This window comes from Puma concolor, chromosome D1 (assembly GCF_028749965.1).
Source record: "Puma concolor isolate L17-30 chromosome D1, mPumCon1.1.hap2, whole genome shotgun sequence".
In the NCBI taxonomy this organism is placed as follows: Eukaryota; Metazoa; Chordata; class Mammalia; order Carnivora; family Felidae; genus Puma; species Puma concolor.
In genome coordinates this window covers 52,206,916-52,220,102 of record NC_141676.1, presented here as the reverse complement: position 1 = coordinate 52,220,102, position 13,187 = coordinate 52,206,916, and the positions used below count along the sequence as shown (strand labels likewise).

The 13,187-nt window shown below is 36.6% G+C and overlaps 1 protein-coding gene across 1 annotated transcript; it reads left to right on the top strand.

Annotated features, from left to right (window-relative positions):
- The first annotated feature begins 11,506 nt into the window (after positions 1-11,506).
- LOC112865225 (olfactory receptor 2D3-like) lies at positions 11,507-12,836 on the top strand. The gene has a single exon (XM_025928263.2). It carries the CDS (start codon positions 11,801-11,803, stop codon positions 12,722-12,724), a length of 924 nt encoding a protein of 307 aa, XP_025784048.1. The 5' UTR covers positions 11,507-11,800; the 3' UTR covers positions 12,725-12,836.
- The last annotated feature ends 351 nt before the right edge of the window (positions 12,837-13,187 follow it).

The following is a 13,187-nucleotide window of genomic DNA, read 5'->3' as shown; positions in this document are numbered from 1 at the left end:
GAACCACTTTCTTATACCATCTTATACAAAAAGCAAATTCAAAATTAGTTAAAGACCTAAATTGAGAACAGAAATTATGAAAACCCTAGAGGAGAACACAAACAGTAACCTCTTTGACATTGGCTGTAGCAACTTCTTACTAGATATGCCTCCTGAGGCAAAGGAAACAAAAGCAAAACTGAACTCTTAGGACTTCATTAAAATAAAAAGCTTCAGTACAGTGAAGGAAACAATCAACAAAAGTAAAAGACAACATATGGAAATGGCATATCTGATAAAGGGTTGGCATCCAAAATATATAAAGATCTTGTCAAACTCAACATCTCAAAAATGAATAATCCAGTTAAAAAATGGGCAGAAGTCATGAATAACCATTTTTTTTAAAGTAGACATGCAGATGACCAACAGACACATGAAAAAATGCTCAACATGATTGATCATCAGGGAAATACATATCATAACTCCAATCAGATATGACCTCACACCTATCAGAATGGCTAAAATCAATAATGCAGAAAATAGGTGTTGGCAAGGGTGTGGAGAAACAGGGACACTCATGCACTGTTGGTGGGAATGCAAATTGGTGCAACCGCTCTGGAACACGTATGAGGTTACTCAAAAAGTTAAAAATAGAACGACCCTATGACCTAGCAATTGCATTATTAGGTATTTATCCAAAGAATACAAAAATACTAAATCAAAGAGATACATGCACCTCTATGTTTGTAGCAGCATTGCCTACAATAGCCAAAGTATGGAAACAGCCCAAGTGTCCATAGAGTGATGAATGGATAAAGAAGATGTGGGGTGTGTATGTGTGTGTATGTGTGTGTGTGTGTGTGTGTGTGTGTACTCAACCATAAAAAGAATGAAATTTTGCCATTTGCAGTGATATGGATGGAGCTAGAGAGTATTATGCCTAGGAAAATAAGTCAGAGAAAGACAAATACCATATGATTTCACTCATGTGGAATTTAAGAAGCAAAACAAATGAGCATAGGGAAAAAAAGAGAGAGAGGGGCAAACCAAGAAGTAGACTCTTAACTATAAAGAACAAACTGATGATTACCAGAGGGAAGGTGGGTGGGAGGATGGTTAAAATAGGTGATGGGATTATGGAATACACTTGTTATGAGCACCTGGTATTGTATGGAAGTGTTGAATCACTAAGTTGTACCCCTGAAACTAATATTACACTGTATGTTAACTAACTGGAATTTAAATAAAAACTTAAAAAATTAAAGTAATGTGGACTTCTTGAGGAATTTGATTCTAGAATATGGCCCTTGATTATGTGTTGGATAAATAGAGCAATGACTATGTCGTCAGATGCCTATTTTCATTATGGCTAGTGGATTTGGTGTCATGATTAGTTTTTTCTTATTCCAAGACCAAAACAGAATTCTTTGTATTTTCTCTTAAATTTTTATATTATGGCCTTGACATACAGATTATTACTCCATCTGTAATATATTATGTTTTATATTATGATGTAGTGATATAATTTTATTTTTATAAAAACAGTAAAATAAATATAGCTATGTATTTAGTATCTTTCTTTTCCTAACTGAATTGAAATGCCAACATAATTATTTATTATGTTCTCATATCCATTAATATGACTTACCTTAATGAGCTTCTTGATACAGAAGTAACCTTACATTCCTGAAATATAACCCACTCTTTAATGATGTATTATTTTCTTAAGGTGGTATTGATTCTGTTCATTAATATTTTTCAACAATATTTATAATTATTTTCTGTTGGGATGAGCACTGAGTGCTGTATGTAAGCCAATTTGACAATAAATTATATGTATAAAAATAATTATTTTCTATAAATTCAGTCTTTATTTTATGGATTTGGGATGGTTTCCCTATTCAAAAATACACAAGGGTAATTAAGTAAAATTTCTGTAGTGGATCGTTTTGTTTTTGTTTGGGTGAAGTGGAAAGATATTGTATGCCATTTGATTTTTAGTTCTCTTTTTTCTTACAGAGATCCTGATTTTTCTCCTTTTGCTTCTTTATTCTTTCACCCCCTAATCCCCAAGGTTGCTTCTCTCCTAGAAATTATGCCTTTCCAAGACTGCTACTTTCAATCACACACATTCTTAAACTCTTCCCTATGGTCAGTTCTCTGATCTTTCAGGAAGTTTTTTGTTTGTTTGTTTCCTTGCTTGTTTTGCTCTGTTTTTAGTGTTTCCTTACTAAAGAAGGACTTTCTCTTTTAGGCGATGATTATAGATCAGTCTTGAGCTTTCTATTAGCATTTCTTATCTTTTTTTTCCACCCAGTTTTCATTGGACTGTTACAGCATTCTGAAAAGATTTACATCAGGAGTATAAGAGGTAGTTTTCTTGGATTTGGTGGGATTTTTTTCTCCCTAATTTGGGTAATTTAAAACTCAGGCATTCTCTGTGTTTTAGTTAAAATCAGCACATGATTTTTGTAGTTTATTATTTTTTTATTTATTGCCATTGTAAGATACACTATGAGATTTAAATTTACACAGACATCATTTATTTTCACACTGTCACATTTATTAAATATATATGTATATATATTTATTTAAAAAGTTTGATATTTTTTATCAGTTTTGAAAAATTCTCAACATTTACCTCTTTAAATGCTTTTCAACCTATTTTCTCTTTTCTCTGAGACTTCAGTTATACTTGTTAGACTATTTTTCACATATTTCACTTGTCTCATTTTTATTTCTTTTTTTTGTCTTTTTGTCCTTCAATCCAGATATTTTCTTCTTTAAAAAAATTTTGTTTTAATGGTTATTTATTTTTGAGAGAGTGAGAGATAGAGAGAGAGAGAGACAGGGTGTGAGTGGGGAAGGGGCAGAGAGTAAGGGACACAGAATCTGAAGCAGGCTCCAGGCTCTGAGCTGTCAGCCCACAGCCCCATACAGGGCTTAAACCCACAAACTGTGAGATCAAGACCTGAGCCGAAGTTGGACACTTAGCCACCCAAGCACTCCCTGATATTTTCTTCTTATCTGTCTTCTTGTTCACTGGACCTATCTTTGTCTATGTCTAATATGCTGTTATACCATCTTTTGTGTTATTTTAATAATTTTATTTTTTATACCTAAAAATTCTTTATTTTTTCCTAATGTTTTAATCCTCTGATTAAATTATCTAATCTGTCATCTAATATAAATATATTTTTATATGTTTATTTATATATTCTGAGAGGGAGAGTGCAAAAGGGGGAAGGGCAGAGAGAGAGGGAGACAGAGGCTCCAAAGCTGGCTCTGCGCTGACAGCAGAGAGTCCAATGGGAGCCTGAACCCACGAACTATGAGATCATGACCTGAGCCGAAGTCAGACGCTTAACCGATTGAGCCACCCAGGTGCCCTAATATAAATATCTTTTTTTTTTTTTTAAAGTTTTTTTTTTTTTTTCAACGTTTATTTTTTTTGGGACAGAGAGAGACAGAGCATGAACGGGGGAGGGGCAGAGAGAGAGGGAGACACAGAATCGGAAACAGGCTCCAGGCTCTGAGCCATCAGCCCAGAGCCCCACGCGGGGCTCGAACTCCCGGACCGCGAGATCGTGACCTGGCTGATGTCGGACGCTTAACCGACTGCGCCACCCAGGCGCCCCTAAATATCTTTTAACTGACAGTATTTGGAAGATTATATCTGATAACACAACTATTTGGATTTCCCATCTTGGCTCATTTTATTTATTGTGTGGTCTCTCTCTCTCCTTGTCCCTCTTCCTTACTTTCTTACTTTCTCCTCTCCCTCTATCTCTTCCTTTATTTTATGAAGTATTTCTGGTTCTTTTATTATGGTATGCCTTATAATTTTATTTTGCTGAGTCTGTGACATTGTGCAGGGAATATTGTAAAGCTAATTTGAGGTTCTGAATATGTTACCTTCTCTAAAAGACAACTTAATTTGCTTTCATCAGGGATTTAGGGAAAGAGAAGATTGTCTTATGCAAGTTAGAGATTGAATTGATTAAACGAGATGATTTATATATTTCCATTTCACTCCCCATTCTAAAGTTATAGCTCTTCAAGTAGCCCAAGTAAAGACTGGGAGTATTTATTAGTATCACATGTGGTAAGTCTTAAGCCCCTATTTTTATCTCCCTCACCCCCACTATTTTAAAACTGTTGAAAAAATTTTCTCAACTTTTCAGCTTCTCAGACCCTACTTTATATTGAGTTTATCAGATTCTCGGCTGCTTCTTTACAATCCACAGACAGGAGAAAAAATAATTCTGCCTATCAGGCCCACGATATTGTTCATCTTCTTTCTCCAAGATCTTTGTCTCTTGAGGTCTTATGGATTTATAATTGTTTTTGGTGGAAAGGTTGGTCTATAACAGGTATCAAACAATTACTAGAATTGGAAATCTGTATTTGTATTTTTATATTTCTCAGTTGATGTTATCATATGCTTCTTATTCCTTAATGTTCAAAAATACTTCTATTGCTTGGTAAAACTCTACAAAGGTATTATATATTCCTCATTAATATACTTCCATTTATCATTTGCTATTATTTTATTTGCAATTTTTGCATCTATAATTGAGGGGTAAATTTCTGTCACTCTGTGTGTTCTCTTTATCAGATTTTTGCATTAGAATTTGTCAATAAAATAAAATAGACAAATATACAGCTGAATTAGATATTTGATAATTGTGTTTTCAATAACATTTTTCCTTTGCTCAAAATTTGCTGATGTTTTGTGGATCCATATTTTTGTAGGGAATATGATTCTATGCCGCATCAGACTTTATCCCAGTACCTTTGGTGGGAATGCCTATTGCAAAGAAACTTTATTTTTATTTTTAGATGTGGGCAAGAAATCATGTATCCCTAATAAGTGTTAGGATAAGGGTGACAATGGTGAGAACTATGTGAAAAGCTATAAAGAAATATGTTGAGTGTCTGGATAGAACCTCACCCATGGCCAACACTGCTATGGATTTTCGGTAATTAAAATCTATAAATTCTCATTGTTTTTATAAGCACTCTGTATAAACACTTTTTGGGGATAAACATTTGCGTTTCCTTTTACTTACAAAGGTGTTGAAAGTAGCAGTAAAATATAGAATTAACTGAGTCAAGTATGTGGGGTGGAGGAAACAAAGAACTCACTCTTATTGTAAAGTTAAGAAAACCCTTGTTAGATTAGCTGTTGACATAACCACTTTGCCTCATGTATCTGGGAATTCTTTTCTGAGTCTACTTTCTGAGGCTACTTAGTTATGGGAAAGGTTAGAAAAAACCCACTGTGTTGAGTTGTGTTGGTAACATTTTATAATTTTCATGATGACCTTCTTTTCTTTTTTCTCCTCCCCTCCCTCTCCACTCCCTTTCCATCCTCCTCCTCCCCTCCCCTCTCCACTCCCTTTCCATCCTCCACCTCCTGCTTCTCCTTTTCCTTCTCCTCCCCTCCCCCTCCCTCTCCTCCTCCTCCTCCACCTGCTGCTGCTGCTGCTACTTCTTCTGCTTCTGTTTCTCCTCCTCCTCCTCCTCCTCCTCCTTCTTCTTCTCCCTCTTCCTCTTTCTATAATTTCAAGATTTTGAATCCAGAAAATTTTAAGAAATAATACACTATAATATGAAACCTTAAATAAACCATAGTTTATTCATTTAGACAATTTATTGTGGATCAATTATCTTACAAGAGTGCTCTTTTCTGAGACAGCTAATTATACCTGCCAAATGTTCTATTTTATTTTTTTTTTAATTTTTTTTCAACGTTTATTTATTTTTGGGATAGAGAGAGACAGAGCATGAACGGGGGAGGGGCAGAGAGAGAGGGAGACACAGAATCCGAAACAGGCTCCAGGCTCTGAGCCATCAGCCCAGAGCCTGATGCGGGGCTCGAACTCACGGACCGCGAGATCGTGACCTGGCTGAAGTCGGACGCTTAACCGACTGCGCCACCCAGGCGCCCCCCAAATGTTCTATTTTAAAGTAAACTTTTATATTAAAGCATAACATATCTGCAGAGAAACACAGAAATTACAGGTGTATAGTTCAATGAATTTTCACATCATGAGCATAGCCATGTGATCAGTACCCATTTTAAGAAACAGAAAATTACTAGCATCCTTGAAACTTACTCCTTGTCTTTTCTTCATCCCTACACTCCTTTAAGGATAACTACTTTATGAGATAGTTTATTTTCCTTAAAGCATATATAAAGGATAAGAAGGAAGGGAATATTAAAGAGAGGTGTGATTGGGGTTATAGCTATGGTAGTTATACACATAACTCCATACTAGTTTTTCCAGCACTTGACCTAGACTGAGTTAATTTCTCTCTCACATCCACTGCTAAAATGATATGTTCCAATCAGGCTGACTCTCAGAACTTTTGGCAGAAATCTTGGTCAAATATGTTCTATCTCTCCTTTTATATTTGAACAAGGGGTAACAGTGGGAGCTTTTCGTAATTATGTTAAGATCATAAAGGGAGATTTTCTTAAGAGAAAGGTGACACCTAGAATGATAGAATTTAAAATAAACAAAAAGAAAAGAAAGCTCAGACTTCCTGTAATGTTAAACCTTTGGATAAATCCTATTCTGTATCCAGCTCTCATCAGTTATAAGAGCAATAGATTTATTTTCAAAAAGGTTGAGATGGGTTTTTGTTTCTTGAAACTTTCAACATCCTATTTTTTATCCCCTGGTATAATTTAAATATTAAGAATTATCCATTCCTTGATGTTTATATAGAATACATCTGTAAAACTATATTTGCCAGAATCTTATCAATTATAAATATTTTAAAACCAGTATAGTATTTCCTATGGTTGTCAGTCTCTTTATGTCTTTCCTTTTTTTCTCAAAACTGGAAACTCAAAACTTTTTAAAAATTGGTTTTTTGTTCCTAGAAATTCAACACTTTTTTCCTAAATGAGTACATGATATTCTCTTATAATTTTTAAACTATTCTCTATTAACAGATATACTTGTATGACCTGTTCTTGTTATCTCTATTTCATTTTTTTTCTTTACCAAGCTCTTAGAACCTAATATGAATAGTTTATTAATGATTTGATTTCACTGAAACAAAGACACTTTTAAGGCAGAAAAAGGAAGGAAATTGGGATAAGCATGAGATAGGATTTAAATGCTCATCTAGAGAATTTGGAGTTTATTTCATTGGATGTAGGAAACCATTTTCTTTGGAAGATTTATCAGTTAGTGGAATACAAGATGTTTGATTTCTAGGGTGTGGCAACAAGTTAGAAGGATATTGAAATAGTACAAGCAGAACTGAATGACATACTAGACTAGCAAGAATGACAATGGCAATGAAAAGTTAGAGATTTGAAAGATGTTTGAAAGAATGAACTTGATGATTGATCAACTTGCAGAAACAAGGAGGATAAAAGAAGTCAAAGCTGATTTTATATTTTAAGGTCATGATGGTTAGGAAAAGTGACAGTGGAATTTCCAAGAATGGAGTCCCTAAAGTTAAAAATGATTTATGGAGTAAAATTTAAATTCCAAATATGTTGATTTTGAGGCAGAGGCAAAATATTTTACTGTAAATATTGCAACAATGTGGACAGAGCTAGAGTGTATTATGCTAAATGAAATAAGTCTGTCAGAGAAAGACAAATACCTTATGTTTTCACTCATGTGTAATTTAAGAAACAAAACAGATGAATATAGAGGAAGGGAAAAAAAGAAAGAAGGGGAAGCAAACCGTGAGACTCTTAACTATAGAGAACAAACAAAGTTGGTAGAGGGAGGTGGGTGGGGAATGGGCTAAATGGGAGATGGGTATTAAGGAGGGTACTTGTTGTGATGAGCCCTGGGTGTTGTATGTAAGTAATGATTTCCTAAATTCTATACCTGAAACCAATTTTACTATGTATATTAACTAGCTAGAATTTAAATAAAAACTTGAAAAAAAAATCCAGGAAAAAAATTGAAAATGTAGGATTCAAGCTAAGAATAGTGGTCAGTTGGGGCGCCTGGGTGGCGCAGTCGGTTAAGCGTCTGACTTCAGCCAGGTCACGATCTCGCGGTCCGGGAGTTCGAGCCCCGCGTCAGGCCCTGGGCTGATGGCTCAGAGCATGGAGCCTGTTTCTGATTCTGTGTCTCCCTCTCTCTCTGCCCCTCCCCCGTTCATGCTCTGTCTCTCTCTCTCCTAAAAATAAATAAACGTTGGAAAAAAAAAAAAATTAAAAAAAAAAAAAAGAATAGTGGTCAGTTGTCAGATGACTTTTGAGGCAGTCTAGATATAGGTGTTAATTGAGCCAACGGACGTAAATGAGATCCATAAAGAACAATATGTAAATAAAGAAGGAAGAGCAGGAAACTAACTTTGAGGAATATTAAGAAGTTGCTGATAGGAGCGCCTGGGTGGCTCAGTCGGTTGAGCTACCGATTTCGGCTCAGGTCATGATCTCAGGGTTTCTGAGTTTGAGCCCCGCGTGGGGCTCAGTGCTGACAGCTCAGAGCCTGGAGCCTGCTTCTGATTCTGTGTCTCCCTCTCTCTCTGCCCCTCCCCCACTCATGTTCTGTCTCTCTCTGTCTCAGAAATAAAATAAACATTAAAAAAACAAGAAGTTGGGGCACCTGGGTGGCTCAGTCAGTTGGGCATCTGACTTCAGCTCAGGTCATGAACTCACAGTCTGTGAGTTCGAGCCCCGCATCAGGCTCTGTGCTGACAGCTCAGAGCCTGAAGCCTGCTTCAGATTCTGTGTCTCCCTCTCTCTCTGCCCCTCCCCTGCTCATGCTCTATCTCTCTCTGTCTCAAAAATAAATAAAAACATTAAAAAAAAATTGCGGATATTTGCACTGACACTGCTTAGTTTCCTGTCCACGTGATTCCACACTACAGAAAGATAGCGTATTTGTTTATTTTCTGTGTATACCATCAGCCTCTGCCTTACATTTTCCCAGATCCTAATTCTGTGGTGTGTTCCATTTATGGCTTTTTCTGTGGACTCAGACAGAGCATGGTTCCAGAGTATATTTCTAAAAATAGAATCCACACTCCTATTCAGTAGAACAATATCAGGGCTGGGCTCTAGAATCAGATTACCTGGGACTGAATCCTGATTCAAAAATTTACTATCTCTGTAGCCCTGAAAGTTTTTTTTAAAATATATTCACTGACCCTCAGAACCTGTATTTATTTATAAAATGAGTATATTAGGAGTCTACTTCTTTGAAACTCTTCTGAAAATTAAATAAATTAATAAATATTAAATGCTTATAAGGGTGCCTGGAACATATTAAGTGCCATGAAATGTAAGTTTTTAGTCTGTGTTGTTACTATTATGATTAGAGGAGGAGGAGTAGTAAGCTCTGCTACCAAGTGTACAAGATCCTATGATAAATTTATGACAGCCGTATAGTCAGCAGTAGCATCAGAATGAAATTGACCTTAGCACCATGTTCACCCTGCTAACAGAGATGCCATTTGCCCCTTAAATCTGATTGGTTGTTCTACTTGGAATTTGAATCCTCTCTTTTATTACATATCTCCTTCCTAAACTTAAAGAAAGTTGGCTGGAACCTTACTACGAACCTTAGTTCTTTCTAATTTACTTTCTAATTGACAACATGTGAAAATCTTAACCTCAGCCAACTTTAGGAGCCAAGCCATTTATGAACATGTTTGGGATTGAGGATAATTTCCTTTGTCTCTTGAATATTGCTTGGATTTCTCTGTGGGGAGTCCATCTACATGATTGGATTTTTTAGTACTAGCTGCTGCAGTTGGAATTGTGACTGAAATAAGACTGAAGATTTAAAATCTCAGATGCTAGAACAAGACTCTAGGGCTTTGGATTCCAATTCTGGTAAATGATATCTGTGGACTAGTAAGGTACTTTGCATTTCTACACTTCAATTTACTTATCTGTAAAATAGAGATTGAAAATATACTTCCTCATAGGATTATCGTGAAGATTAAATAAACTAACACATATAAAGTACGTAGAACTATGCCAGACTCATAGTAAGCATTCAGTAAGTGTTAGTCATTATCATCAGACACAGCTAGAACTCCTTGGTTGAAGGAGGCAGACTTGTAATAATATTGTGTTCATCAGGTCTCCATCTCAGGTCCTATATTTCTCTTAGTTTAGGTTCCTGAAAGAAGAGGCTAAGAAAAGACTTTGGTGCAGATAGCTTATTGGAAAAGTGATTCCAGGAAGTGGTATAAGGAAACAGTAAGAGTGAGACAGGAAACAACTAAACACCAATGAAGTTTGGATTATTGAAGTTGATACTCTAGACCATGCATTCTGTATGGGAGCAATATAAATCCCAAAGTTCTTAGAAGAAGAGAGAAATGTTAGATATCGCAATGGTTTGTGGTCCTCTAGAGGGCTGCAGTATATAAATAGATGTACAGTATATCTGTGCTATTCAAATTTCATTCTGAATTCATCTAAACCAAATTCTGAAAAAGTCCTTTAGGGACTATAATAATAATAATAGTAATAGTAATAATAATAAACATGGCACAGACAATGGGGACTTAACTCCATAGAGCTCAACCTGTAAGAATCATACAGAGTGCTTCCCAGAAATACCTGGTGTCTTTATTCATCAATTTTCCTTTGCGCTCTGGTTAAAGATTGCCTTTGGGGCATTAACTTGCCCATACTTCAACATCTTGGGCAGAATGCTAAAAGACAAGGTAGGGAGCTCTTGATGTAGAATGTCAGCAGTGCCAAGCAAGTCAGAATTGTCCGCTACAGCTGACGCTAAGGTCAGAGGTGAGCTGAAACTGGGCATTATGGAGTAGTAAAATTCACTAATATCTAGTTCAGAAGTTTAAGCTCCTGCTTATTACTGGCTTTTTTTTTTTTTCTTGAATAGGACCTTGGCCACTGAAGTCTTATTATGTTACATTTCTGAATGTCACATTTTTTCATGATACTTTTCCTTTTAATCATGTGAAATATTGATACAAGGGCCAGGATTATGATCCATGGGTGTATATTTTTCTTTTCTTCCTTTACCTTGTTTGGATTGCTACTTTAGAAGCCTCTTTTAAAAATGCTATGGAAGGGGTGCCTGGGTGGCTCAGGTGGTTAAGCATCTGACTCTTGACTTTGGCTCAAGTCATGATCTCACAGTTGGTGAGATTGAGCCCCACATCAGCCTGTATGCTGACAGCCAGAGTCTGCTGGGGATTCTTCTCTTTCCTCTCTCTCTGCTCCACCCACCATCCCCACTGCTCACACATTCTCTCTCTGTCTCAAAATAAATAAACATTAAAAAAATAAAAAATAAAGATGCTATGGAAAAAAAGCCAGAACTAATAGCTGCAGTTTATCTGTTGGCTTTGAAACCATATTTGAAACTCCTACTCTATTATGAACAAATTTATTATTGACCTCTGTGTTTTGATTTTGAATTATAAAAGCAAAAGTGGTTTTATTCACTAAACAAATTCACCTCATTCTCAGACGGCTAATCCAGGTAAATACAAAATATTTATTAAGAAGAAAAAAATTAAATTGATCCAAAGACAATTCCCCGATAAAACTTCACGGTAATTTAGCAATATGTAAGTATGTTGATATCAGGATTAGTTGAGAAGCCATGTCAAGTAGGATAGTCAGCCTACCAAATGGATCAAGCAAAGAAAGATGTGCTTAAAAACTATGTAACAGCAATATGCATCCTAATGCCAACTTGCACCTACCAGGAAGCATCTGAAAACAAATAGTCCAACAAGGTGCACTTGTTATCATTGTGCTTGTTTATAAAGATTGTGAAAACTGAACATTCAGAATGCATGTGTTTTCTTTCTGATGACAGGTAAACAGGAATAAACATTAATGGGAGAAGGAAACCAAACTTCTGTGGCTGAATTTATCTTGCTGGGACTTTCACGGGATCCAAAGGTCCAGATCCTGCTGTTCTGTGTTTTCCTTACCATTTACCTTCTCTCTATGTTTGGAAACCTGCTTATAATAATCCTCATTCAAAGTGACTCTCGACTTCACACTCCCATGTACTTTTTCCTCAAAAACTTGTCCTTTGCTGACCTCTGTTTCTCTACAAGCATTGTTCCTCAGATGTTGGTCCACTTCCTCGTAAAAAGGAAAACCATTTCCTTTGCTGGATGCTCACTGCAGATAATTGTCTTCCTTTTAGCAGGGTGTACAGAGTGTGCACTTCTGGCAGTGATGTCCTATGACCGCTATGTGGCTGTCTGCAAGCCCCTGCATTATTCCACTGTCATGACGCAGAGGGTTTGTGTCCAGTTGGCCATAGTGTCTTGGATCAGTGGGGCATTTGTATGTTCAGTGGACAGTGCATTTACACTGTGTCTCCCCTACCAGGGACAGAATATAATTAATCATTATTTTTGTGAACCTCCTGCACTCCTGAAGCTGGCTTCAGCAGACACCTACAATGCTGAGATGGCTCTCTTTTCAATGGGTGTGATTATCCTCTTAGCACCTCTCTCCCTCATCCTTGTCTCCTACTGGCATATTATCTCAACAGTGATTCAGATGCAGTCAGAGGAGGGGAGGCTCAAGGTCTTTTCTACCTGTGGCTCTCATCTCACTGTTGTGGTTCTCTACTATGGCTCTGGAATATTTGCCTACATGAGACCCAATTCCAAGACAATGAATGAAAAGGATCAGGTCATCTCTGTGTTCTATTCAGTTATGACTTCCATGTTGAACCCCATAATTTATAGCCTGAGGAACAAGGACGTGAAGGGTGCTCTCAGGAGGCTGGTTGGAAGATAGTCTGCCTTCAGAGGCAGTGATTTCTGACATTTTTCTTAAGCACTTGGAAGATTATGACTGACAACAATAGCTCTACTACTATCCTTGTCCTTTCTTTCCCTCGCTTTATATGCTCCAGTTGACTTTTCTTCTCCACACATATTCATTATTGCCTATTCCGTGCAAGCATTGTGTCTAGAACCTCACAATATGTAAAACTTCGTGTCTTCCTTAAAAGATTTCCTTACCTCTGGGACAACAGAGTCATGTTCTGTCTTGTACTCTTTTGTTTTCTTATGGTCTCTTTTTATAGTTCTTTCCTGAGGGAAATATTTTCCTAGCAAAGTAAACTCACCGTTGAAATGTTGGACCAAGGGAAAAAATGGATTAATCTCCCTGAACATATCTAGCATCCTTCACCTATTAATGAGCTGGGAAACCCAAGTTGTCATACAGTCACCTGTGGGCTTGCTGAGGTTCTGTT

Coding starts and splice junctions, on each gene's coding strand:
- LOC112865225 (XM_025928263.2), top strand. CDS start 11,801: ATGGGAGAAGGAAACCAAACTTCTGTGGCTGAATTTATCTTGCTGGGA.